Below are 26,731 nucleotides of genomic sequence, written 5' to 3'. Positions count from 1 at the left end.
TCCTCTAAGCAGCTGCCTGGCACTCTGAAAATTAAAATGAATGATGCCCACAAAGCAGGAGAAGGCTATAAGATGATAGCAAAGTGTTTTTCAGGTGGCCATTTCCTCAGTTCTTAATGTAATTAAGAATTGGCAGTTAACAGTGGAAGTTATGTTAAGGTCTGGAAGACCAAAAAAACTTTCCGAGGGAACTGCTCGTAGGATTGCAAGAAAGGCAAATCAAAACCTCCATTTGACTGCAAAAGACCTTCAGGAAGCTTTAGCAGACTCTGGAGTGGTGGTGCACTGTTCTACTGTGCAACGACACCTGCACAAATATGACCTTCATGGAAGAGTCACCGGAAGAAAACCTTTCCTGCGTCCTCACCACAAAATTCAGCGTCAGAAGTTTGCAAAGCAACATCTAAACAAGCCTGATGCGTTTTGGAAACAAGTCCTGTGGACTGATAAAGTTAAAATAGAACTTTTTGGCTGCAATGAGAAAATGTATGGAGAAAAAAAGGTGCAGAATTTTATGAGAAGAACACCTCTCCTTGGAGGTTATGATCCAAGATGGTGGTGCGACGCAGCTTGCAGCGGCCACTCTGGAGCTGATTATCTGTCATTTATGAAGTGAGGTGCCGTGCGCAATCATAATCGGTTGAAAACGGACATGGGAGCACGGAGGAACATCTGGAAATCTCCAGGAAGACCACCTTTGTTGCTGCTGCCTCTGTGAGGTCCGGGTCTCTGCTGGGAAGAACAGGCCCCCAGTCCTCGGGGTCGCTTTGCCGATGGCTGTTGATGAGGGCGTCTTAATGCGCTCGGCAGAGGATGGTGCTCGGAGAAGCTGTGCCAGAGGGGATGGTCGGAGGCTCAGAGGTTCGATGGACTTGGAGTCCACTGCAGTCAGGTTGCTTTCACTGTGTGCTGTGTCTGCGAGGCTGGGTTCGACGGAGCTTTCATTGTGTGCTGAGTCTGGCGGTGCCGTGGAAGTCCATAGCGGGGTCATTCCCTTCTGCCGCCGGCGTAGGATGACAAATCAAATCAGGACCCTGAGGACTTGTGGAATCTGTGTGGTGGTTTCTTTCGAACTTAGTCTTTTAACATCTTTGGACTATTTTTACTGTGCCCATGGTCTGCTTTTTATCAATTATGCTATTGTTTCCACTTGTAACTATGTGGTTTTGTGCAGGTCTTGTAGCTTTAGTTTTGGGTCGTTTTGTCTGGTGGATTTGGAGCTCCTTTCTGGGGAACGCGCTAAGATGGTAGCGCGATATTAATATGCAGCAGCCTCTCCGGACTCTGGATTGGGGATTGCTAAACGTTATGTGGATTTTCTGGTGTAGTCTGTTTTGTCATGTGCTTTTGTGATATCATTCTGGAGGAACGTTGTCTCATTTTTTAACTGCATTGCATTTGTGGTTTCTAAATGACAATAAACTGAATCTGAATCCAACTGTTAAGCACGGGGGTGGGTCGATCATGCTTTGGGTTGTGTTGCAGCCAGTGGCATGAGGAACATTTCACTGGCAGAGGGAAGAATGAATTCAATTAAATACCAGCAAATTCTGGAAGCAAACATCACACTATCTGAAAAAAAAGCTGAAGATGAAGAGGATGGCTTCTACAACAGGATAATAATCCTAAACATACCTCAAAATCCACAATGGATTACCTCAAGTGGGGCAAGCTGAAGGTTTTGCCATGGCCCTCACAGTCCCCCGACTTTTCATCATTGAAAATCTATGGATAGACCTCAAAAGAGCAGTGCATGGAAGACGGCTCAAGAATCTCACAGAACTGGCATCCTTTTGCAAGGAAGAATGGGCGAAAATCCCCCAAACAAGAATTGAAAGACTCTTAGCTGGCTACAGAAAGTGTTTACAAGCTGTGATACTTGCCAAAAGGGGTGTTACTAAGTTCTGACTATGCAGGATGCCCAAACTTTTGCTTCAGGCCCTTTTCCTTTTAAGTTATTTTGAAACTGTAAAAGATGGAAATAAAGAAGTAATCTTGCTTAAAATATTAAAGAAATATGTCATCTTTAACTTTATGCCTTTTGGAAATCAGGTCATCTTTTACTCGCTTAGCTATTCACAGTACAGGTTTCCCCCACTATCCAAAAGTAGAGCATTCCTATGAAACCTTTTGTAAGCTGAAATGGTGTAAAGCGAAGAAGCAATTACCATTAGTTTGTATGGGAAAATTTTTTGAGCGCTCCCAGACCCAAAAAATAACGTATCAAATCATTCCAAAGAGCACACAAAACCTAAAATAACACTAATATATAGTAAAAGCAGAAATGATATGATAAATACACTACCTATATAAAGAAGAAATAATGTATGTACAGTGTAGCTTCACTTACCAGAATAAGGATTTAGCCAAAAACCGATTTGTAGAAAAAAAATCAGCACGTACACGCATGCGCACACACCTGCCCGCGCAAGGCTTCACGGTCATGGTAGTCTTTCTCGGGGTAAACACAAGATTAAAAGTGGGCGCCTTTTTTTGTAAAAGTAAAAATTCCTGAAGTTAAGTCAAGTTCTATTGGAATACTCTCAGCAAATAGCCCTAGTTTTCTGAAGTAGAGAATTCAAAATTTCCATAACCCATATATAATAATTAAAAAGCCCTATAAATTACAATTAGATATACAAGGAAAAAGTAGTGAGGTAGTGAACATGGGTTCATTGTCAGTCCAGAAATCTGATAGCAGAGATTTAGCTGCACCTAAAATGTATTTTCAGGCTCCTGTACCACCTCCTTGATGGAAGCAATGAGAAGAGGCCCAGGTGATGAGGTCCTCAATAATGGGCACTGCCTTTTTGAGGCATCACCTTTTGAGGATGTCCTCGATGCTGGGGATTCCAAGCTTACCATAGTTCCAGAATCAAAAGTTTCAATTTGTCATTTACCATGTTAATGTAAATATCACGTGAAACCCGGCTAAATGTCAGAAATTATTGCTTTGAGTTCAGTGGATAATTGTGTTCATTATTGCAGCCATGACGTAATTTATAACCCCTACAACATCTATTTTGTAATAATATCATAACTTAAGGACAGTTTCAGCTTAGACTGAGTACCTAAGATGGTCCTGCCTAATGATTTTTTGGTTTATTTTAATAAAAAGTCTTGTGTTTATCTGTATGTATGAGTGTTAGCCATTTGTTTTGGAATAGATACAAATATCTGAGCTCTACCCTGGAAACCACTTCCACCATTTAATATGATATTGACTGTTTATAATAATCCTTTAATTCTGTATTTTTGTTTTACATGGTGACCGTTTTTCTCTTTGCTTATCAAGACCCAGACTCTTCATTGGGTTATAGAGCCTGTTTCCAAGCCATTCTATGATTCTAACACAAATGCTTTTGTTTGGTACACAATGGAAGTATCAATAACAGGTTTTAAGTCATCGTAAAAGTTGACATCAACATATGTGGAGTCTTCTGTGTTCTTTTTATTTATTCCCAGAATTCCAGAATAACTTAACTACACTGCTGTAGTGTTCCTCGTATTCAGAGACATCCTCAGAAATCTATTGCCTACTGTAAAAACACTATTCCCTTTGCTCATTTAATCTGTTTCCTCTGCATCTTTTCCCAGGATAAGGTTTTTCTTTTCAGAATATCTAGAATTATTGTTGAGATGATCGTTTATTTGATACTAAAACAGATCATTGAGACAAAATGCCTCACTAAACTATAATGATAAGGTAAAATGTTCTGTTATTAGTGTAATTAATTATTAATATTGAATTTTTGTCCCCAGCTTTTCAGCCAACACACAATGGCACAGTACCAAAAGAATGGGCCTGATCAACAAGTAATGCTTCCTGAAAAGCAAACATTGATGTTGCCTTCTGGAACATTTAAGAATAAAGTGGCTTTCATCACTGGTGGAGGTACTGGACTTGGCAAAGGAATGACAACCACTCTGTCTGCTCTAGGTGCTGAATGTGTTATTGCAAGTAGGTAAGTGAGATTAAGTGTGGTCAAACAAAAGTTTTCATAAGTGTATTTTTTTGTCAGTAATCCAATAAGAGTAGAACAAGTCAATTAAACTTTGTGCAATTTGTTGCAATGTTTGAAATAATTAACATCCTAATTTTAGTCAGTGAAGAGATCATTAGCTTTGCAATTTCATGCTGTCTTAAGTGAATGAATGTACTGAAACAGCAGGATACTGGTGAAGAATTTTGCATTAGTAATTTTATTTTACTGGTATTCAGGAATGTGGCAGACAAGATCTTTCTTGGTCACACACAAGGCACTGAAGATCTGGCAAACTTTACAGCAGTGGAAAGGCTGCTTTTAAAAACTCATATAATGTTCCTAAAAAATGTTTAAAAAATTGATTTCCAGTGAAAAATGTGATTAAAAGTGGTGGTAAGTGACTTTGTCAATGGTCTCTGAATTAATTCGTTGTCATTGGAGGAAAGAGAACACCACCTTCTGAGGTCAAAGCAGTTGAATCATTCATTGTTGTGTTTAGATGTGATTGATGGCCAAAATAAGCTTGCAGCCCAGTTGTGGTACTTGCCCAAGTACTAACAACCTGTGCTGATCAACCAGCTGGAATGTTCGCTGAGATCTTTAGCCTCTCTCTTCGACAGTCTGAGATACCCATCTGCTTCAAGCAGGCTTCAATTATATCTGCCTAAGAAGAATGTGATAATGTGCCTTAATGACTGTTGTCCAATATCACTTACCTCCACAGTGATTAAGTGTTTTGAGAGGTTGGTGATGAAACATATAAATTCCTGCCTGAGAAATGACTTTGATCTGCTCCAATTTGCTTACTGGAGCAACGGGTCCACAGCAGATGCCATCTCATTGGCTTTTCACTCAACCTTAGAACATCTGGATGCTGTTTGTCAACTACACCTCAGCATTCAATACTATCGTCCCCTCAAAACTTAATAAGTTCTAAGACCTTGGCGCAATAACTCTTTGTACAATTGGATCCTCAGTTTCCTCACCTGCAGGCTCCAGTCATTTCAGATAGGCACCGAGGTCTCCTCCACAACTTACAACAGCACAGGTGCACCACAAGGCTGTGTGCTTAGCCCCCTACTCTACTTGCTTTACTCTTATGACTGTGTGACTAAGCACAGCTCCAGTGCCAAAATGGGGTCTCATATTCCAGACTGCTGTTCCTAGACTTCAGGTTGGTGTTCAACACCATCATAATCCAGAAACTGGTGGGGAAACTGTCCTCGTTGGGTCTCAACATCATACTGGATACTGGACTTTTTAACAGTAAAGCAACTGTCAGGTCATGTGGGTAGCAACATCTCTCGTCCCATTACACTGATCTCTGGTGCTTCCCAAGGCTGTGTGCTTAGCCCACTGCTTTTCACATTGCTGACACATGGCTGTGTCACAGGATCTAGCTCAAACTGTGTCATCAAGTTTGCAAATGATACAACAGTTGTTGGCCTCATCAAGAATGGTAACAAAACGGAGTATAGAGAGGAAGTGGAGCAGCTGGTGGATTGGTGTGAGAAGAATAACCTAAGCCTGAATGTGGAGAAGACAAAGGAAATTATTGTTGACTTCAGGAAGGTGCAGAGAAATCATCCCCCTCTGTGAATACATGGCTCCTCTGTAGAGAGAGCGTTAAGTGCACCACGTTTCTGGGAGTTCACATCATAAATGATCTCACCTGGTCCCTTAATTTTACCTCCCTGAATAAGAAGGCACAGCAGCGAATGCACTTCCTAAGAGGACTGTGGCAAGCAAGGATTCCCCCCCCACCACCATTTTAACTACATTTTACAGGAGCACCATTGAGTGCATCCTGAGGAATTGCGTCTCCATCTGGTATGGGAGCAGTCGAGCATTGGGCCTGAAGTCCCTACAAAGGACAGTAAGAACAGCTGAGAGGATCATATGGGTCTCCCCAACATCCATCGGGAATATTTATCAGGAGCGCTACATATGCAGGATCTATAGTATTATTAAGGATCCCACCCATCCATCCAGTATCCTCTTTGACTTTCTACCATCAGGAAGGAGAATGCGAAGCATAAAAACAACAACGGTTAGGATGAGTTTCTTTCCCCAGGCTATCAGGCTTCTCAAATAACTTAGTTTGTTATTTATGTATGATTCATCTGTAGATTTTATCCTTCATAAGTTATTGTGTGTTATGTGTACTACTGTGCTGTACATCCTACTGTGCTTTCAAAGAAACATTGTCTCATTTCAAGATGTGTTATATATGTTACACACATGTAGTTAATGACAATAAACCACTTGACTTGATATTCAAACTTGCTGACGACACCACTGTCATAGGCCAAATCAAAGGTGGTGATGAATCAACAGATAGAAGGGAGATTGAAAAACTGGCAGAGTGGTACCATGACAACAACCTCTTACTTGAATTCAGCAAGACCAAAGAGTTGATTATTGACTTAAGAAGAAGGAAGCTGGAGGTCTTTGAGCCAGTCTTCTTTGGGGATCAGAGTTGCAGAGGTTCAGCAAATTTAAATTTCTGGGTGTTGATATTTCAGAGGACCTTTCCGGGGACCAGCAGGTAAATGCAATTATGAAGAAAGCACGACAGTGCCTTTACTTCCTTAGGAATTTGTCAAGATTCGGCATGACGTCTAAAACTTCAACAAATCTCTGTGAATGTGTAGTGTATGAATATATTGACTGCCTGCATCACACCCTGGTATGGAAATGCCCTCGCCCTTGAACAGAAAATCCTATATAAAGTAGTGGATATGGTCTAGTTCGTCGTGGGTAAAGCCTTCCCCACCATGGAGCATATCTACATGAAACATTGTCACAGGAAAACAGCATCCATCATCAGGTTCAGGAACTGTATTACCCTTCAACTGTTAGGCTCCTGAACCAAAGCAGTTCACTCAACTTCACTTGCCCAATTATTGAAATTTTTCCACAACCAATGGACTTACTTTTCAAGGACTCTTCGAAGTTCCAAGTACACTTATTATCAAGGCATACAACCTTGAGATTCATTTTCTTGCAGGCAGCAACAAAACAGAGAAAGACCATAGAACCTGTTTAAAGAGAAACCCAGTGGAACAAGATCATCAAACCTGCAAAAAACAGTACAAATCACACAAGCAGTAAAAAGGAATGTACAATGCCCTGTGTATGTTACTCAAAATGGCTTCTTTGGTTTGTTACGAGTAGGAATGCTTCTTTGTCGGATAAGTGTTTCTCTCGCCATTGTTTCGCTTTAGAATGGCTGATATGGTAATTGTATTCATTTTTTGGTCAATGGGGAATGTTATTGTGTCTTGTGAGGCTGGGAACTTAGGGGAAGGGTTTTCGCGGGTTTTTGATGGGAGGGGAGTCGGGAGGAAGACGCTGAGGAAGGTGGACGTGCGCTGGACTGTTCGTAAGACCACCGGGGTGGTCGCAGGTGCGACGGCATGGCAGTTGGATGGGTCGTTGGTTCGTTGATTGAGCTCCAACGAGTGCACTAAACAGACTGAACTTTGATAAGTTGGCGCCTTTTGTTTTTTTCCATATATATATATAGTATTGCCTAATACTCTTTTAATTTTAGTAAACTCTTTAAAGAGTATTTCATAACGGTATTTGTTGTGGGTTTGATACTGTTGGCGGGTGCGAGGCATAAACTCGATTCTCACAGCACCTGCGCGAATGGGAGGTGGGTTGGTGAGTGGCTGGATCTCCGTTTCCCCTAGACATATACCAGCCTTTTGGGTAAGTGTTACAGGAAAAAAATAACATACAGAACATTAAGCATCAAATTATTATTTTTTTGTATTTGCATAGTTTGTTAGTTGAACACCCAAGTTGGTGTGGTCCTTCATTGATTCTGTTATGGTTATTATTCTATTATGGATTTATTGAACTTGCCCACAAGAAAATGAATCTCAGGATTGTATAGGATGACATATATGTACTCCAATAATAAATTCACTTTAAACTTTGAGCTCTTTCTTTCTAGTCCTGATGAACTGTCATGACTTGAAACATTGACCATCCATTTCCCTGCGTTTCTCCTTACTCACTGAAGTTCCTCCAGCTTTTTGTTTACAAATGTTAAATTTAGCCATTTGGCAAATGAAAGCCTAACATGAGACTGCAGAATAGTTGCACCAGGAAATCAGAACTTGTTGATGTGTACAAAATTTGGCCATAGAACAACTTTGAGCTAGTATTTATGCAGGGTAAATGAGGGAGACTAGATTGGAGTAGTACTGAAGTAAACAAATCTGAAGATGATGGTTTTAGTAGCAGTTGGTATGATGTTGGTGATGTTCTGAAGGAAATCAAAAGTGAATTTTATAGTAAACGGTTTGGGATTTGAAAGCTTCACTTACACGTAAAGGTAAAGCCTGTGGATAGTTTGATTTTATTTGAGGTACTCCAAGGGAGGACTAAAGATGATGGTTTTGGTCTTAACTATAGTAATCTGTCAGAAGGTGAGAAATGAACATTTATGGACATTAGGTGAACAAACATAGTCATTAAATAAAAATGTCAGAAATCCATAGCAAGTCACATTTCATCTGTGGAAGGAGAAGCAGCATCAATATTTTAGGGTGATGACCTTTCATCAGAAATGCTGGTGAAAATAGGTATCTAAACGAAAGGGCATCAAGCTGAAGCATAGACATTGATATTTTCCTCATTGATGTTGTCAGCATCACGGTTATTTACAGCATTCACGGTTTTGTATTTAAGATTTTCAGTACAGTCGGCCCTCCTTACCCGCGGAGGATTAGTTCTGGGACACCCCACGGATACCAAAATTCGCGGATGCTCAAGTCCCTTATTTAACGTATCTCCGTGTGGAGGACATTAGGACCTGGCATTGTAGCTTTGAATCTGCAGTGTTTCTGTTGACGAAAATAATCGCGATCACGATTGAAAATAAGGTGGAAGTAATAAAGTGATCGGAAAGAGGTGAAATGCCATCGGTCATTGGAAAAGCGTTAGGCTATAATCGGTCAACGATCAGAACAATTTTAATGGAGCATATGAAAGGCCCTGCCCGATGAAAGCTACAATTATTACTAAGCAATGCAATGGTTAAATTATTGAAATACGTATGTTAAGTGTTTTATATGCATAGAAAGGTAAAATATGTACTATATACTATGAAAAACGTTTGACTAACTGACGCTAAAAAATACCAGATGCACCTGTTCTGACTTCAAAACCGACTTAAAGACGGACTCAGGAACGGAACTCATTCGTAACCCGGGGACTGCCTTGTACTTTTAAGTCATTTCTAGATTACTTATAATACCTAATACAATGTAAATGCTATGTAAATAGTTGTTGTACTGTATTGTTTAGGGAATAATGACAAGAAAAAATAGTCTGTACATGCACGAACAGCGAGTGCTGGAGAAAGAACTTCCGAGTTTTCCCAATCTGCAGTTGGTTGAATCCACAAATAAGGAGGGACGACTGTACAGTGTTTTGCTGTCTGCTATTTTCTGCTGTGTATTTTTATGTTGATATATTATTACTCAATGCAATCAACTCCAATCTGGTGGTAGATGGTAATAGCAGTTGTAACCCAGATATAATTACAATTGTGCTGCTTGGATTCTAGGACTGAATATGGAGAGGCATCCAAGGAACAAATAAGACTGGTAGTCGGTGATAATATTCCTTGGCATCAAGGAATGTGGCAATGGCTAGGCAATTTTGGTTAACTTTGGTAAATACATGAGCTTTCCATTAAACGAGTGGGTTTCAATGTAATGTAAATGCTCTGCAATTCAAAATAATCAAAGGTGATTATTCTTAAATGTCTTTCAGAAAACTGGATGTTTTAAAGCAGACAGCAGAAGAAATCTCATTGCAAACTGGAAACAAGGTAATCAGTTTTGGATTAGATTAATATCTAGACTTACTGAGCATTCATCTATGTTTCCCCTCATAAATACTTACTTTTTTTTATTGTATCAGCTTTCAGACTTTTACCTGCTTAAAGTATGGGTAGTTCCAATTAAACATTTAATCAAAACTTATATATATCAAGTAACACAAACGCATATAAGCAAATATTTTCAAGGTTTTCAAGTTCTACAATTCTGGAATTATGATAGGTGTCCTGCATTTTTAAAAGTGTAACATGAAAGAATAATCTTAGTAAACTTTGCAAATTACATATTTTAAGAACAGATATTATCAATATATATCTACATCATCGTAAGCAGTCATGGCATTATGAGATGCCATTTTCAGTGGTGCACAGATGGAATTGCAGAAAAGCTCCAATAATCTGCTATCAGCATTTTGGTTTGGTATCTGGTACACCTGATAACATTTGTCACACTTTGCCAAATTTGAAAATTTTGACAACTGCTATAGTTGTGTGTTGGAGAGAATATTGACTGGCTGCATCACAGCCTGCTATAGAAAGACCAATGTCTGAATGGAAAATTCTACAAAAAGTAATGGATACAGCTCAATCCATCATAGGTAAAGCCTTCCCAACCACTGGGTACATCTACATGGAGCGTTGTCCCAGGAAAGCAGCATCCATCATCAGGGACCCCCGCAGCCCAGGTCATGCTCCCTTCTCGCTGCTATAAGGAAAAAGGTACAGGAGCCTCAGTACTCGCACCACTAGATTCAGGAACGGTTATTGCCCCTCAACCATTCAGCTCTTGAACCAGAGGGGTTAACTTGACCCAACTTTACCTGCCTCATAACTGAACTGTTTCTTTTATTTCATTTTGTATTTGTACAGTTTGTTGTCTTTTGCACACTGGTTGTCTGCTCTGTTGGTGCGGTCTTTCATTGATTCTATTATGGTTATTGGATTTAATAAGTATGTGCACAAAATTAATCTGAAGTGTGTGTACAGTGATATATATATATACTTTGATAATTTACTTTGAACTTTATACTCAACCCCCATGTTCCCATCCCACTTGCTGGTTCCTGTTCTCCATTTTGATTTTCTGGACCTCCACTTTTCCTATCCTACTGACATAACTCATTATACATACATCAAGAACAAAGGATAACTTGGGACCACTCAAGAACAAAGGAGGGAATGTGAACTTAGAGATGGAGGGTAAGGTTCTAAAAGCATATTTTGCATCAGTATATACCAAGAAGAAGATTGTAGATGATAGGGAGAACAGTGTGGAGCATGCTAATTTACTAGGACTTTTGGAGGTAAAGGAGTTACTGTTGAGTTTTCACCATATCTTCGTGTCAAAGGCTGTTTGTCAGTCTTTGTCTATTTATGTGTAGTTTTCTGTAAATTCTATTGTATTTCTTATGTTCTGTATTTGCCTGCGAGAAAATGAATCTCAAGGAAGTATATGGTAACATATATGTACTTAGATAATAACGTTACTTTGATCTTTTGATCTTTGAATATGGAGCTGTGGATGTTTGCTACATAGATTATCATAAGGTGTTTGACCAGATCCTTCATGGGAACTCATCCAGAAGGTTTAAGCTATGAGATCCATGGTGAATTAGCCATTTGGATTCAGAATTTTTTTGCCCACAAAAGTCAGAGGAAATGGGATGTAATATGGCTGGGTGTGTGTTCTACAGGGATCCATAGCAGGACCTCTGCTATTGTGAAAACATAGGTGGATAGACTAATAAGTTTGTTAACAAGATGAAGATTGGTGGTGGTGTGCATAACAGAAGGCTAACAAAGGATACTTTGGATTTGGGCAGAAAGATGACAGATTTTAACCCGGTCAAGTGTGAAGTTTTGCACTTGGGAGATCAAATGTAATGGGGACAGTACATTGTTAATAGCAAACCCTTGAGAATGTGTTATGCAGAAGGAAATTGTAGCACAATTTGATAGGGTGGTATAAAGAAGGCATGTGGCATGTTTGCCTCTGTTAGTTGAAGAATTAACTTCTAGTCAGGAAGGTTAAGTTGCAGCTTTATAAAATTCTAGTTAGTCCACATCTGGAGTATTGCATTCAATTTTGGTTGCCCCATTATAGAAATGATGTTAAGGCTTTGGCGAGGATGCGGAAAAGGTTTACCAGGATACTGCTTGGATTGGATGTGCTGTAAGGAGATGCTGGACAAACTTGGGTTCCTTTCTCTGAAGTGGCAGAGGCCGAGGGAAAATCTGATATGAGAAGGGTTAAGTTTTTTTTTGCAGAGTGTGGTGGGTGTCTAGAATGTGTTGCCTGAAGTGGGGGTGGAGGCACTTTCAGTCGCATGAAAGTGCAGGAAATGGAAGGATATAGATATAGTGAAGGCAGGAGGGAATGGTATAATTGGGCATTTGATTACTAATTTAATGGGTTCAGCACAACAGTGTGTGGCAAAGACCTTTTCCTATGCGGTACTGTTCTATGTTCTATTACCTAGATCCAAAAGCTTAATGTGCTGGAACCACTGCCAATAGCCATTTTGACTCATCTATCACATTCCTCCCTATATCCTCTGTTACTGATATCAAATTTGCAACTCTCTCTTTCCCAAATCTGATTAAGAATTGCAGACCCAAAATGTTGACTGTTTCTTTTTTTCTTGTTGCTGCCTGAGCTACTTGGTTTTTCCAGCATAATAAAAGTGAATTTAAAATGTTAAATGTCATCCATTAGTCTCAAGAGTTTGCTATTCTGCCACAACTGAGGTAGTAAGAATGCTGAATTATAGGCGTTTTATTGTACATTGGGCATTAAAGCCTATCAGTCCGTATTGCAAATTTTTTTTTCCATAGTTATAGAGAAGTCTATTTTGTATTGAGTCTTGTATGAGTATAATGACTAAAATCCATATAATTTATTTCTCAAGGGGTCGTTGTTATAGTAGAAACAAAGTACTGAAGTTAGTTGAGGATCTTGGACATAGAACAGTATAGAACAGGAATGGGCCCTTCAGTCCACAACGTTGTGTTGAACCAGTTAAAATAGAAATCAAATGGCCAACTAAACTAGTCTCTTCTGTCTACATAATATCCATATCCTTCCATTTTCCTCGCATTCATGTGCCTATTTAAATGCCTTATAAAATTCCCTAATGTGTTGTCTCTACCACCACCCCAGGAGGTGGATTCCAGGCACCCATCACTCTCTGTGTAAAAAGCATGCTGTTTACACCTCCTTTAAAATGGCCCCCTCTCATGTTAAATGTATGCCCACTTGTAGAAACATAGAAAACCTACCCTTCGGCCCACAAAGTGGTGCCAAACATGTCCCTACCTTAGAAATTACTAGACTTGCCCATAGCCCTCTATTTTACTAAGCTCTATGTACCCATCCAAAAGCCTCTTAAAAGACCCTATCATATTCATCTCCACCACCGTTGCCGACAGCCCATTCCATGCACTCACCACTCTCTGCGTTTTAAAGAAACAACTTACCCATGACATCTCCTCTGTACCTACTTCCAAGCACCTTAAAACTGTGCCTTCTCGTGCTGGGAAAAAGCCCCTGACTATCCACACGATCAATGCCTCTCATCATCTTGTACACCTAATATGCAAACACCTCAGCCTCCACAGCTGCAGAGAAAACAACTCAAGTTCTCATTATAGCACATGCCACCTAATCCAGCCAGCATCCGAGTATACCTCTTCTGCACCCTCCGAAGCTCCGACATCCCTCCTATAAAAGGGCAACCAAAGCTATATGCAAATCTCCAGGTGGGGCCTAACTAGAGTTTTACTAAACTGAAACATGACATTCTGACTTTTGAACCTAATACCAATTATGCTATCTTACTATTAGTGATATTAGTCAATAAATGACTAATAAAGGCAAGCATGCTGTCCTTACACAGAATCCGGTCCAGCATAGTCCCTTCTCTTGGACAATCTACATATAGCTTTACAAAACCCTTCTGCATGCACCTAACAAATTCTGTCCCATCTAACCCACTTGCACTAAAAAGGTCCCAATTTATATTAGGGAAAGTTGAAGACCTCCATGACAACAACCCTCTTGTTTTTACATCTTTCTTTAATCTGCCTGCATACAGGTATCTGTTCATCAATGCCCCAACGGCTATTGGGGGTTCCTGTAGTACAATCCCATTAAAGTGATTGCACCCTTCCTATTTTTGAGTTGTACCCATATAGAATTGGTGGATGAGCCCTCCATTCTGCCCCCTCTACAGTTGTGATATTGTTTCTGATTAGCCTACAACTTTTACCTCCCTCTCTATCTTCCCTAAAATATCAAAACCCTGTCCCATTACTGTCCCTCGCTCAACCACCTGTGATAGCCACAACATCATAGTTCCATGTATAGATACTATCACCTATCCCATAAGACTCCTAAAATTAACATACACACATTTCAAACTTTCCATCCTATCGTATATATTGTTTTGCTCCTGCCTGGTTTTACTGCCCCTGACATCTACCTCGCTCTATATTCCTCCACTTTCTGTCCTGATGGTCTGGTTCCCATCCTCTGCCAAACTAAACCCTCCTGAGTAGTGCTAGTGAACCTCTTGCCTCTAGGCCAGGATATTTTTCCTTTTCTCCCCCCCCCCCCCCCCCCCGCGTCCAGTTTAGGTGCCACCTGTCCCTCTTGAACAAGTCACTCCTGCCACATCTTAATGCTTGAATATTTCACATTCATTCATGCTGGATTTAATTTGTTATTTTTATGTTTTCAATCTTTCAATATCTGTGCATTCAGGACCAATTTTATGAGGGTATGCAATCCTTCTCTTTGTTTCCTTGGGAACAAATTCAAAATAAGCAGACTGGCGAGTGCTCAGATCCATGGATAGAAATCAGTGGCTAATTTTGTAGTTTATTGTCTTTATATAGATCTCAATTAATTACATGAATTTGATGCTGTCATATTTTTCTTTCAGGTTCACTCAATTCAGTGTGATGTGAGAGATCCAGTTTCTGTGAAGTCTGCTGTGGAGCAGATGTCTGAACTGACAGGGCTGCCTGATGTATGTATAACCATTGGGAATGCAGAGCACTGTTGCCTCTGGCACTGCCATGCCAACATGTACAGGGATCAGTGCATGAACAGTCACTTCCACATGGCTAACTCAGCTCATTTCAAATATCAGAGTTCCTATTCCACATGAATTTACAATTTTGAGCTGAAGTGGAGGAAGGAGGGTGCCACTCCATCTTTAAAATAGCATCAGGTTGTCTTACAATAATTATCAATGCTAAAAATTTATTTTGAAACACCTTTGTCAACTTTAAAGTTGTAGACAGCATTCCTTTCCTGACTCCTGCTTCAGAAGCAGAAACTTTTCCCTTGATATTCCCTTTAAACTAATTTAGCGGGGTATGAGAACCAGAGTGATAGGGCTGAAGATGGGGCTGTTGGTGTACAAATAGATGCAGTGTGCAGCAAGACTGTGAGGAAGGACAGGTAGATGATGGGGCAAAATTGCAATTAGATGAGTTAAAGTGTAACATGAGGGTGTTGAATACAGGACTGAAGATATATTTGATTGTATGAAGTAAAAGGAATGAGGTAGATAAACTTGCAGCTCAGATGGAGATTGGCAGGTATGAAGTTGCGTGACAAAGAAGATCATCAGATCCAAGGACGTAACCTGTATCGAAAGGACAGGCAGGTAGGTGGAGGGGTGGAGTCGCTCTGTTGGTAAAAAATGAAATCAAATCCTTAGAAGGAGATGACATAAGATCAGAAGATAGAGAATCCTTGTGAGTAGTGTTAAGGCTGATTAATACTTTTGTGTAGGCTCTACGCAAGTGGCCTACGCTGTTGTGAGCATTTATACCTATGCGCTGGTGTGTCTGCGTCGCTCTGCAATTCACCGCCAAAACGCTAGTTGGCAGTGGGGTTTCTATGCCACTGTGTTGAGTTTCTTTGTGTACTTCAAACAATGGCGACTGAGCGCATCATGTTGGAGTTGGAGCTAATAAATGTTGAACAAGAGTTACTTTTATTGAAATTACTGCAACCCAGAAAAGAGAGAAGACGTCAGAGGAGATGGTGATTTGGAAAATCAGGTTGGTGGTGGATCTCAAGAGAGGATTTGGAGAATGCCTGCGTGTTGGCTTTTTAAAGCAGCTTGTGATTGAGCAATCTAGGGGAAAGACAATTCTGGATTGAGTGTTGTGTAATGAACCAAATTTGATTAGGGAGCTTAAATTAAAGGAACCTTAGGAGGCAGTGATCATTGTATGGTAGAATTCACCCTGCAGTTTGAGAGGGAGAAGATGAAGAGAGAGGCATGAGAGAGGAGTTGGTCAAGGTATATTGGAAGGTGACTCCAGCAGGGATGATGGCAGAACAGCAAAGGGTGGAGTTTTTGGGGGCAATTCCGAAGGCACAGGATAGATACATCCCAAGGATAAAGTATTCTAAAGGGAGGATGGCTGACAAGGGAAGTCAAAAACAGCAGCAAAGGAAAAGAGAGGGCATATAAGATGGCAAAAATTAGTGGGAAGTTAGAGGATTGGGAAGATTTTAAAAATTAACAAAGTAACTAAAAGAGACCTAAAGATAAAAAAAATTAAATATAAAGGCAATCTAACCAATAATATAAAAGGGGATACCAGATATATAACGAATAAAAGAGAGGCAAGAGAGGCTATCGGTCCACTGGAATATGACACTGGAGATATGGTAATGGGGGACAGAAAACAGCGGACAAACAATAAGTATTTTCTGTCAGTCTTTAGTATGCCAGAAATTCGAGAGTGTCAGGGGGCAGAAGTGAGTGTAATTGCTATTACTAAGGAGAAGATGCCTGGGAAGCTGAAAGTTCTGAAGGTAGGTATATCATCTGCACCAGATAAACTACACACCAGGGTTCTGAAGAAATTGTCAAGGCATTCATAGTGATATTTCAAAAATCATTAGATTCTGGAATGGTTCCACAGGACTGGAAAATTGAAAATGTTATTCCATTGTTTACAAAGGGAGGGAGATAGAAGAAAGAAAGTTATAGGCCAGCTAGCCTAACTTCAGAGTAGGGAAGATGTGGGAGTCCATTATCAAGGATGAGATTTCAGGGTACTTGGAGGCACATTAAAAAAATGGGCCAATGTCTGCATGGTTTCCATGAGTGGAAATCTTGCCTGACAAATCTATTGGGATTCTTTGAGGAAGTAACAGATAGGATAGAGAAAGAAGTTGGTGAATGTTGTGTACTTTGATTTTCTGAAAGCCTTTGACATAGTGTCACACATGAAGCTGCTTAACAAGATAAGATACTATCATAGATAGAAGATTGGCTAACTTGATAGGAGGCAGAGTTGGAATAAATGGGGCCAATTCCGGTTGGCTGCCAATGACTAGTGGTGTTCTGCTGGGGCTGATGTTGGGACTGCTTCTTATACATTAATTATACATTATACATTAATGACGGAATTGATGGCTTTGGGGCCTGGTTTGAAGATGATAGAAAGATAGTTGGAGGGGCAAATAGTGTTGAGGAAGCAGTGAGTCTGCAGAACGACTTGAGCAGATTAGGAGAATGGGCAAAGAAGTAGCTGATGGAATATAGTGTAGGGAAGTATATGGCCATGCACTTTGATGAACAGACTAAACGTGTATAGATAGCTTTGTTGCCAGGTTTGCAGATGATTAGAAGATTGCTGGAGGGGCAGGCAGTGTTGAGGAAACAGGCAGGCTTCAGAAGGGCTTAAACTGATTAGGAGAATGGGCAAGAGAGTGGCAAATGAAATATAGTGTTGGAAAATGCATGGTCATGCACTTTAGTAATAAAAATAAATGTGCGGGCTATTTTCTAAACAGGGAGAAAATCCAAAATCTGAGACGCAGTGGGACTTGGGAGTCCGTGTGCAGAACACCCCAAGGTTAATTTGCAGGTAGAGTCGATAGTGAGGAAGGCAAATGCAATGTTAACATTCAGTTCAAGAGGTCTATAAAATATAAGAGCAGGGATGTGACGCTGAGGCTTCATAAGGCAGTGATGAGACTTCACCTCGAGTATAGTGAACAGTTTTAGGCTCCTTATCTAAGAAAAGATGTCAAGTCAAGTCATTTTTATTGTTGTCATTTCGACCATAACTGCTGGTACAGTACGTAGTAAAAATGAGACAACGTTTTTCAGGACCATGGTGTTACATGATCAGTACAAAAACTGGACTGATCTACGTAAAAAAACAACGCGGAGGAAAAAAACACACAACAACTACACTAGACTACAGACCTATCCAGGACTGCATAAAGTGCACAAAACACTGCAGGCATTACAATAAACAACTTTATGCCAAGGCTGAGGAAAGTCCACCTCCTACCCCCCATCCTCATCACATTCTACAGGGGTTGTATTGAGAGCATCCTGAGTACCACTGCCTGGTTTGGAAATTGCACCATCTGGGATTGCAACTGTCTTCTAAATCATTGATCCCTTTTCCAAGGAGAGATGTGCTGGCATTGGAGAAAGGTCCAGAGGAGGTACATGAGAATGATTTCAGGAGTGAAAGTATGAGGTGTGTTAAATGGCTCTGGGCCTGTACTCATTGGAGTTTTTAAGAATGAAGGGAGATCTCATTAAAACTTATTGAATATTGAATCAATCCTTATAGAGGAATCAGAAATGGAGAGAGTGAGTAATTTCAAGTTCCTGGGTGTCAAGATCTCTGAGGATCTAATCCAGTCCCAACATATTTATGCAGCTATAGAGAAGGCAAGGCAGCAGCTATATTTCACCAGCACTTTGAGGAGATTTGGTTTGTTAACTAAAACACTCAAAAACTTCTATAGATGCACCGTGGAGAGCATTCTGACAGGCTGCATCACTGTCTGGTATGGTGGGGGTAGGGGGGGGTTGCTACTGCACAAGCCAAAAGAAGTTACAGAAAGTCCTAAAATTAGTCAGCTCCATCTTGGATACTATCCTCCGTAGTACCCAAGACACCTTCAAAGAGCGGTGCCCAAGAATGGCAATATTAAGGGCCCCCATCATCCAGGCCATGCCCTCTTTTCATTGTTACCGGCAGGAAGGAGGTATAGAAGCCTGAAGGCAAACACTCAGCAATTCAGGAACAGCTTCTTTCCCTCTGCTATCTGATTCCTAAGTGGACATTGAAGCCATGAACACCACCTCACTTATTTTTTTAATATACATATCATTTTACATCAGTTTAAATCTATTTTCTCTCTAGACACACACACACACACACACACACACACACACACACTCACACACCCCCCCCCCCCCAATTTGCAGATTCAACCAATCGCGGATCAGGAAAACCCGGAAGTTCTCTCTCCAGCACTCGTTGTTTGAGCATGTACGGACTTTTTTTCTTGTCGTTATTCCCTAAATAATACAGTATAACAACTATTTACATTGTATTAGGTATTATAAGTAATCTAGAGATGATTTAAAGTATATGGGTTACAGCTGATCGGGAATTGAAAATAAACGGAAGTTCTCTATAAGTCGGAACAGGTACATCTGGTATTATTCTGCATCAGTCAAACGTTTGAATTAGTATATAGTATATATTTTACCTTTGTATGCATATAAAACACTAAGAAACATGTGTTTCAATATAATAGAACCACTGCATTGCTTCATTATAATTGTAGCTTTCATTGGGACAGGGCCTTCACATGCTCCATTATTCTCACTTTATCCTTTAAAATTGTTCCAATTGTTGACTGACTGTCAACAACAGTGACTGAACGCTTTAACAATGACCAATGGCATTTCACCTCTTTCCGATCGCTTTATTATTTCCACTTTATTTTCAATCGTGATGGTTTTCCTGAACAGACTAGGCGGTGGGTCCCATGCTCTGCTGGGTCCTAAAGTCCACGGCACTGAGACAGCTTAAATAAGGTCCGGAGCTCCACTGGGTCCTAAAGTCCACCAACTTGAGCATCAGCGTTTTTTGGTATCCGTGGGGGGCCCCGGAAGCAATCCCCCACGGATAAGGAGAGCCAACTGTGCGTACGCACTGTAATTGTTTTACTTATTTATTTTATATATCATCATGTATTGCATTGTACTATTGCTGCTAAGTTAACAGATTTCACAGCACATTCTAATGGTAATAAACCTGATTCTGGTTCTGAATATTGAAAGGCCTGGCTAGGGTGGATGTGGAGCGGATGTTTCCTATAGCGTGACAGTCTAGGACTAATGCACAGCCTCGGAATAGAGGTAAATCCATTTAGAAAAGAAATGAGGTGGAATTTCTTTAGTATGATGGCAGTGAATCTGTGCAATTCATTGCCACAGACAGCTGTGGAGGTCAGGCCATTGAGCATATTTAAGGTGGAGATTGATAGGTTCTTGATTAGCCAAGAGATCAAAGATTATGGGGTGAAGGCAGGAGAATGTGGATGAGAGGGATAATAAATATTCCATGATATAATGGCGAAACAAACTCATGGGCTGAATGGTCCAATTCTGCTCCTGTGTCTTATGGTCTTATACGAAACTACAAAAAATATCTGTGAGAAAATCATGGTTCCCAGTACAGGGAAGCTCAGTCCTCTTCCTTGCAATCACTTCTGTCAGTGGCTTCATTTGGCTTAGAAGTTTCATGTACCTTCAGTGCTAATGGTAATTGTATATGGTTTTGAATTCTGAATATTCAAAACATTCATCTAACAGAGTGCCCTCTCAAAACCCCAAACCATCCATATGATGTGAAATTTTGAGCTGTTTGATAGATTTAAAATTGTTTGGATACACTTTTGTTTTCTTGCACACTAGGTTATAATAAATAACGCAGCTGGAAACTTCATCTCACCCTCGGAAAGACTTTCTGCTAATGCTTTTAAAACCATTACAGAAATTGTTCTCAATGGTACTGCATATGTAACTCTGGAAATTGGAAAAGAATTGATTAAAGCAAAAAAAGGTAAGAAGATTTTGCTCTTTAGAAACCACATGGAAAACATTGTGTATTTCATTTGTTATATATCAGAAGAAAGTTTAACATTGATTATCTTGATGCTTATTTTGAGATGGATAATGTTGCTTAAAGTGGAAAGTGATGGATTCAATCCCTGTTTTCGCCTATAATAGAAGATAACAATTATTTCAGTTATATTATTTGACAGGTCTGAAAACTTTAGATCTTGCTTTTTTACAGTTTCATTCAAAGTACCCCATGGCATATTAAGTGCAATAAAGATATTTAGGATATGTTTGATAGTGCTAGATCCTGAATCATATTGTTCTTATCAAATCCTTCTAGGATAGTTTTGCAAACTCCGTGGTAATGTAAAACTTGCCTTAGAGTTTAAACCTGATTTATGGGAAATAGGTTGAGCATTTACTTCTGGAATAAAAATAGGAAAATGCTGGTGATTCTTGGTAGATTATCAAGTCAAGTCAACTTTTATTGTCATTTCGACCTGCTAGTACAGTGCATTGTAAAAATGAGACAATGTTTTTCAGGACCATGGTGTTACACGACACAGTACAAAAAACTAGACCGAACTACGTAATAAAAAAAAACACAGGGAAAGCTACACTAGACTACAGACCTACACTGGACTGCATAAAGTGCACAAAAACAGTGCAGGCATTACAATAAATAATAAACAGGACAGTAGGGCAAGGTGTCAGTCCAGGCTTCAGGTATTGAGGAGTCTGATAGCTTGGGGGAAGAAACTGTTACATAGTCTGGTCGTGAGAGCCTGAATTCTTCAGAGCCTTTTCCCAGACGGCAGGAGGGAGAAGAGATTGTATGAGGGGTGCATGGGGTCCTTCATAATGCTGTTTCCTTTGCGGATGCAGCGTGTAGTGTAAATGTCCGTGATAGCGGGAAGAGAGACCCCGATGATCTTCTCAGCTGACCTCACTATCCGCTACAGGGTCTTACGATCCGAGATGGTGCAATTTCCAAACCAGGCAGTGAGGCAGCTGCTCAGGATGCTCTCAGTACAATCCCTGTAGAATGTGATGAGGATGGGGGGTGGAAGATGGACTTCCTCAGCCTTTGCAAAAAGTAGAGACGCTGCTGGGCTTTCTTTGCTATGGAGCTGGTGTTGAGGGACCAGGTGAAATTCTCCGTCAGGTGAACACCAAGAAATTTGGTGCTCTTTACGATCTGTACCAAGGAGCCGTCGATGTTCAGCAGGGAGTGGTCGCTCCATGCCCTCCTGAAGTCAACAACCATCTGACTCTGGCTCTGCACCAGTCAGTTAGCCACTGCACCTCCTCTCTGTAATCTGGCTCATCGTTCTTGCTGATGAGACCCACCACAGTCGTGTCATCGACGAACTTGATGATGTGGTTCAAGCTGTGTGTTGCAGCACAGTCGTGGGTCAGCAGAATGAAAAGCAGTGGACTGAGCACGCAGCCCTGGGGAGCCCCCGTGCTCAGTGTGATGGTATTGGAGATGCTGCTCCCGATCCGGACTCACTGAGGTCTCCCAGTCAGGAAGTCTAGGATCCAGTTGCAGAGGGAGGTGTTCAGGCCCAGTAGGCTCAGCTTTCCAATCAGTTTCTGAGGGTTGATTGTGTTGAATGATGAACTGAAGTCTATGAACAGCATACGAACATATGTGTCTTTTTTGTCCAGGTGGAGGGTGGTGGCAGCGGCGTCATCTGTTGAGCATTTGGGACAGTACACAAACTGCAGGGGGTCCAGTGAGGGGGTCAGCAGGGTCTTGATATGCTTCATGACGAGCCTCTCGAACACTTCATGATGATGGATGCAAGTGCAACAGGACAGCAGTCATTTAGGCAGGACACTGAAGACTTCTTCGCCACGGGGACGATGATGGCGGCCTTGAAGCACGTTGGAATGGGAATGCTCAGGGTGATGTTGAAGATATCAGTGAGAACATCTGCTAGCTGGTCTGCACATCCTCTGAGCACTCTAACAGGGATGTTGTTTGGACCAGCAGCCTTCCGTGGGTTGACCCTGCACAGGGTTCTTCTCACGTCGGCCATGGAGAGACACAGCACCTGGTCATTTGTAGGAGGGGTGGACTTCCTCACCGCCACATCATTTTCCGCCTCAAACCGGGTGTAGAAGTTATTCAGCGCATTTGGGAGGGAGGCATCACCTGTACAGTCAGGTGATGTTGTTCTGTAATTGGTGATGTCCTGGATGCCCTTCCACATGCGCCTCATGTCGCCGTTGTCCTGGAAGTAACTGTGGATTAGCTGGGCGTGTGCACGCTTTGCCACTCTGATGGCTCGGGACAGTTTGGCCCTCGCTTTTGTTAGAGCTGCCTTGCCACCTGCTCTGAAGGCGGAGTTACTGGACCTCAGCAGTGCACGCACCTCCACAGTCATCCATGGCTTCTGGTTGGCACGTATAGTGATGGTCTTGGACAGAGTAACATCACCAATGCACTTTCTGCTGTAGCTGGTCACTGATGCTGTGTACTCCTCTAAGTTAGTAGAGTCACCATCGGTTGCAGCCTCCCTGAACATGTGCCAGGCAGTGTACTCAAAGCAGTGTTGAAGAGCAGAGATGGCCCCAGCTGGCCAGGTTTTCACCTGCTTCTGAACTGGTCTGGAGCGCCTGACGAGCGGTCTGTATGCTGGGATTAGCATAACAGAGATGTGGTCTGAGTATCTGAGGTGGGGGCAGGGCTCTGCCCGGTATGCATCAGGGATGTTTGTGTAAACCAGGTCCAACATGTTCTCCCCTCACGTTGCAAAGTCCACATACTGATGGAATTTGGGGAGCACTGACTTAAGGTTCATGTGGTTAAAATCACCAGCGACAATAAACAGACCATCAGGGTGTGCATTCTGCAGTTCGCTAATAGCCCCGTACAGTTCACAGAGCGCTTCCTTAGCATTAGCGCTGGGGGGAATGTAGACAGAGGTGAATTCACGTGGCAAATAAAATGGTCTGCATCGAACATCATGTAGCTATGTGGAGGAAAGAAGAGGTAGATAAGATTATATTAAAATTGGAATAGTTTAAAATGTAACTTTTGAGGTTCGCTAATATGTTTGAGAAGGGAGGGAGGTGAAAGACTGGAAATTATAGATGGATAGATAGTTTATTGATCCTAAAGGAAATTACAGTGTCACAGTAGCATTGCAAGTGCACAGATATACTAATATTAAAAGAGAAGTAAGAAAGAAAAACATAAGCTACCTCAAACATTCTAATGGGGAGGCAGAAGTCATCACTTCCCATCTAGGCCATTTAGCAAAACTTAGTAGTTCTTGAGATGTTAAGAGTCCATTATTAAGGGTGGGGTTTTGGAGTACTTGGAAGCACATGATAAAATATGTTTCGTTAAGGGAGGATATTGCCTGTTAAATCTGTTGGAATTCTTTGAGGAAATAACAAGCAGGATAGACAGAGGAAAATCACTAGATATTGTTTGCTTGGATTTTCAGAAGGTTTTTCGACAAGCTGCCACACATACAGTGGCTAAATAAGATAGATACCTATGGTTAAGTTACCAGCATGGATAGAAGATTGGTTTACTGCAGAAGGCAAATAGTGGCAATAAAGGTCTTCTCTGGTAGGTTGCTGGGCTATTGGTGTTCCCCAGGAATCAGTGTAGGGTCCGCTACTTTCTATCTTATACATTAATGATGGAATTGATGGAGTTTTGGCCAAGTTTACAGAGAATACAATGATGGCGGGGTAGGTGGAGCTGAGGAAGCAAGGAGCCTGCAGAAGTACTTGAGTTGGTTGAGAGAATGAGCAAAGAAGTAGCAGGTGGAATATAGCATAGGAAGTGTACAGTCATGCACTTTGGCAGAAGAAATAAAGGCATGATCATCTTCTAAATGGGAGAGAATTCAGAAATTGGAATTGCATGAAGGTCAGCAACATGGATGTGCAACAAAGGAATTCAGTGGACAGGTGTCAGGCTGGCAAGCGCTGTGTTTGAAGACTAGTCGGCAAGTCTCCCGAGGACAGTGACTCTAGCTGTTGGAGGACTGTCCACTCAAGAAGCACACGGGCTCGTGACCCCCTAGGTTGGTGAGTTTGTGAGTCCAGAGCTCAGAGTCCTGTCACCAGTGTGTCTGGAGTTCAAGTCCTAGAGTTTGGAGTCCAGGCTTTGGCAAGTTCTGGAGATGATATCGAAAGTTGAGGCTCAATGGCGAAGCCTGGATCTTTGAGTCCAATGGGGAATTTGGAAGGCATGATGTCTGCATGCAAGCACTCTGGAAGTCTGGAGACAGCCTGTCCTGGGGCTGGGTGACTGTCCCTGTATGTGAGTGGGTGGATAGGAGGAGAAAAAGGGACTGGTTCTGCTGCTGTTGTTGAGTGTGTTATTCTGCTGAATGTTATGTGGCCTGCCATTTTGTTGCCAGACTATATGACAACACATCCAGGCAGTCCCCAGCACATCTTTTGGTTGTTATTGAAAACAATGCATTTCACTGTATGCTCCAATATACATCTGCTAAGTAAATGAATCTGAATATAAATAAAACCAAGAATGTAATGCTGAGGCATTAAAAGGTGTTGGTCAGATCACATTTGAAGTATTGTGTGCAGTTTTAGGCCTCAAGTCTAAGGAAGGATATGCTGCTGTTATAATGGGTCCAGAGGATGTTTACAAGAATGATCCAGGGACGAGAAGTTTTGCATATCTGGAGCATTTATCGGCTCTGAGCCTGTAAATCCTTGAGTTTAGAAGGATCAGGGAAGATCTCATTGAAACCCACTGATTATTGAAAGGTCTGGATAAAGTGGATGTGTTCTGACGAAGGGTCTTGGCCCGAAACGTCAACAGTGCTTCTCCTAATAGATGCTGCCTGGCCTGCTGTGTTCCACCAGCATTTTCTGTGTGTTGTCTGAATTTCCAGCATCTGCAGATTTCCTCGTGGATGTGGAGAGGATGTTTCCAATAGTTGGAGAGCTTTAAGACCAGAGGACACAGCCGCAGATTCAAAGAATGTCCATTTAGAACAGAGATGAGGAGGAATTTCTTTAGCCAAGGATGGTAAATCTGTGGAATTCAGTGCTACAGACAGCTCTGGAGACCAAGTCTTTAAAGCAGATGTTGATAGGTTCTGGATAAGTAAGGATGTCAAAGGTTATGGGGAAATGGACAGAGAATGTTGTTGAGAGGGAATAATAAACCAGCCAAGATTGAATGGCGGAACAGACTTGATGGGACAAGATGCTGAATTCTGCTCCTGTGTCTTATAAAATGGTGATATTACAAGGCAACAAATTATAGAACATAGAATAGTGCAGGACAGGAACAGCCCCCTTGGCTCAGAATGTCATGCCAAACTAAATAAGCTAACGAATGCTGCAGACTCAATCTGAGGTATCTTTGACCCTGGCATCGAGAAGGCAACATACCATCCAAGTATCTCTTTCATGTCTGCTCCTCTGACTGTTGAATCCCCTTTACCACTGCTCTCTTCTTCCCCCATTCTTTTCTAATCACAGAGCCAGATTCAGTGCCAGAGACCTGGTTGCTGCAGCTTTCCCCAAAAGTAACCAAAGCGGTATACTTATTATTGAGGGGAACAGCTGCAGGGGTACTCTGCAGTATCTTCCTATTCCCTTTCCCTCTCCTGACAGTTACCCAGCTATCTGCCTCTTGCAACTTAGGTGTGACTACCTCCTTGTAGCTCTTATCTATCACTTCCTCATTCTCCTGAATGAGCCGAAGGTCATCCAGCTCCAGTTCCTGAACACAGTCTGTAGAGCTGTACCCAGATACCCTTTCGCAGATGAGGCTGTCAAGGAAACTGTAGGTCTCCCAGATCTCCCACAGGAGTACATCACTAACCTGGGATCCATCTCACTATTTTCATGAGGCACCATTAAAAAAGAGAAACAACAAGAACTTCAAACTAGCCTCTGCCTCTCACTGAAGCCTCTTGAGCAAAAGCCACAGTTCCCCCTTGAACCTCTGTCCCACTCACACA

At 41.5% G+C, this 26,731-nt stretch overlaps 1 protein-coding gene across 1 annotated transcript in view; it reads left to right on the top strand.

Annotated features, from left to right (window-relative positions):
• The window catches only part of decr1 (2,4-dienoyl CoA reductase 1, mitochondrial), a 44,634-nt gene that overhangs the window by 2,566 nt on the left and 15,337 nt on the right, over positions 1-26,731 (top strand). Inside the window, exons 2-5 of the mRNA XM_059978905.1 lie at positions 3,763-3,965; positions 9,780-9,837; positions 14,790-14,876; positions 20,616-20,763. Of these exons, the coding sequence (XP_059834888.1) occupies positions 3,763-3,965; positions 9,780-9,837; positions 14,790-14,876; positions 20,616-20,763 (496 nt within the window). The remainder of the gene's footprint in view (positions 1-3,762; positions 3,966-9,779; positions 9,838-14,789; positions 14,877-20,615; positions 20,764-26,731) is intronic.

This window comes from Hypanus sabinus, chromosome 1, assembly GCF_030144855.1.
Source record: "Hypanus sabinus isolate sHypSab1 chromosome 1, sHypSab1.hap1, whole genome shotgun sequence".
NCBI classification, from domain to species: Eukaryota; Metazoa; Chordata; class Chondrichthyes; order Myliobatiformes; family Dasyatidae; genus Hypanus; species Hypanus sabinus.
Note: the sequence above shows the minus strand (reverse complement) of the source record. Positions and strands in the feature narration are given on the sequence as shown.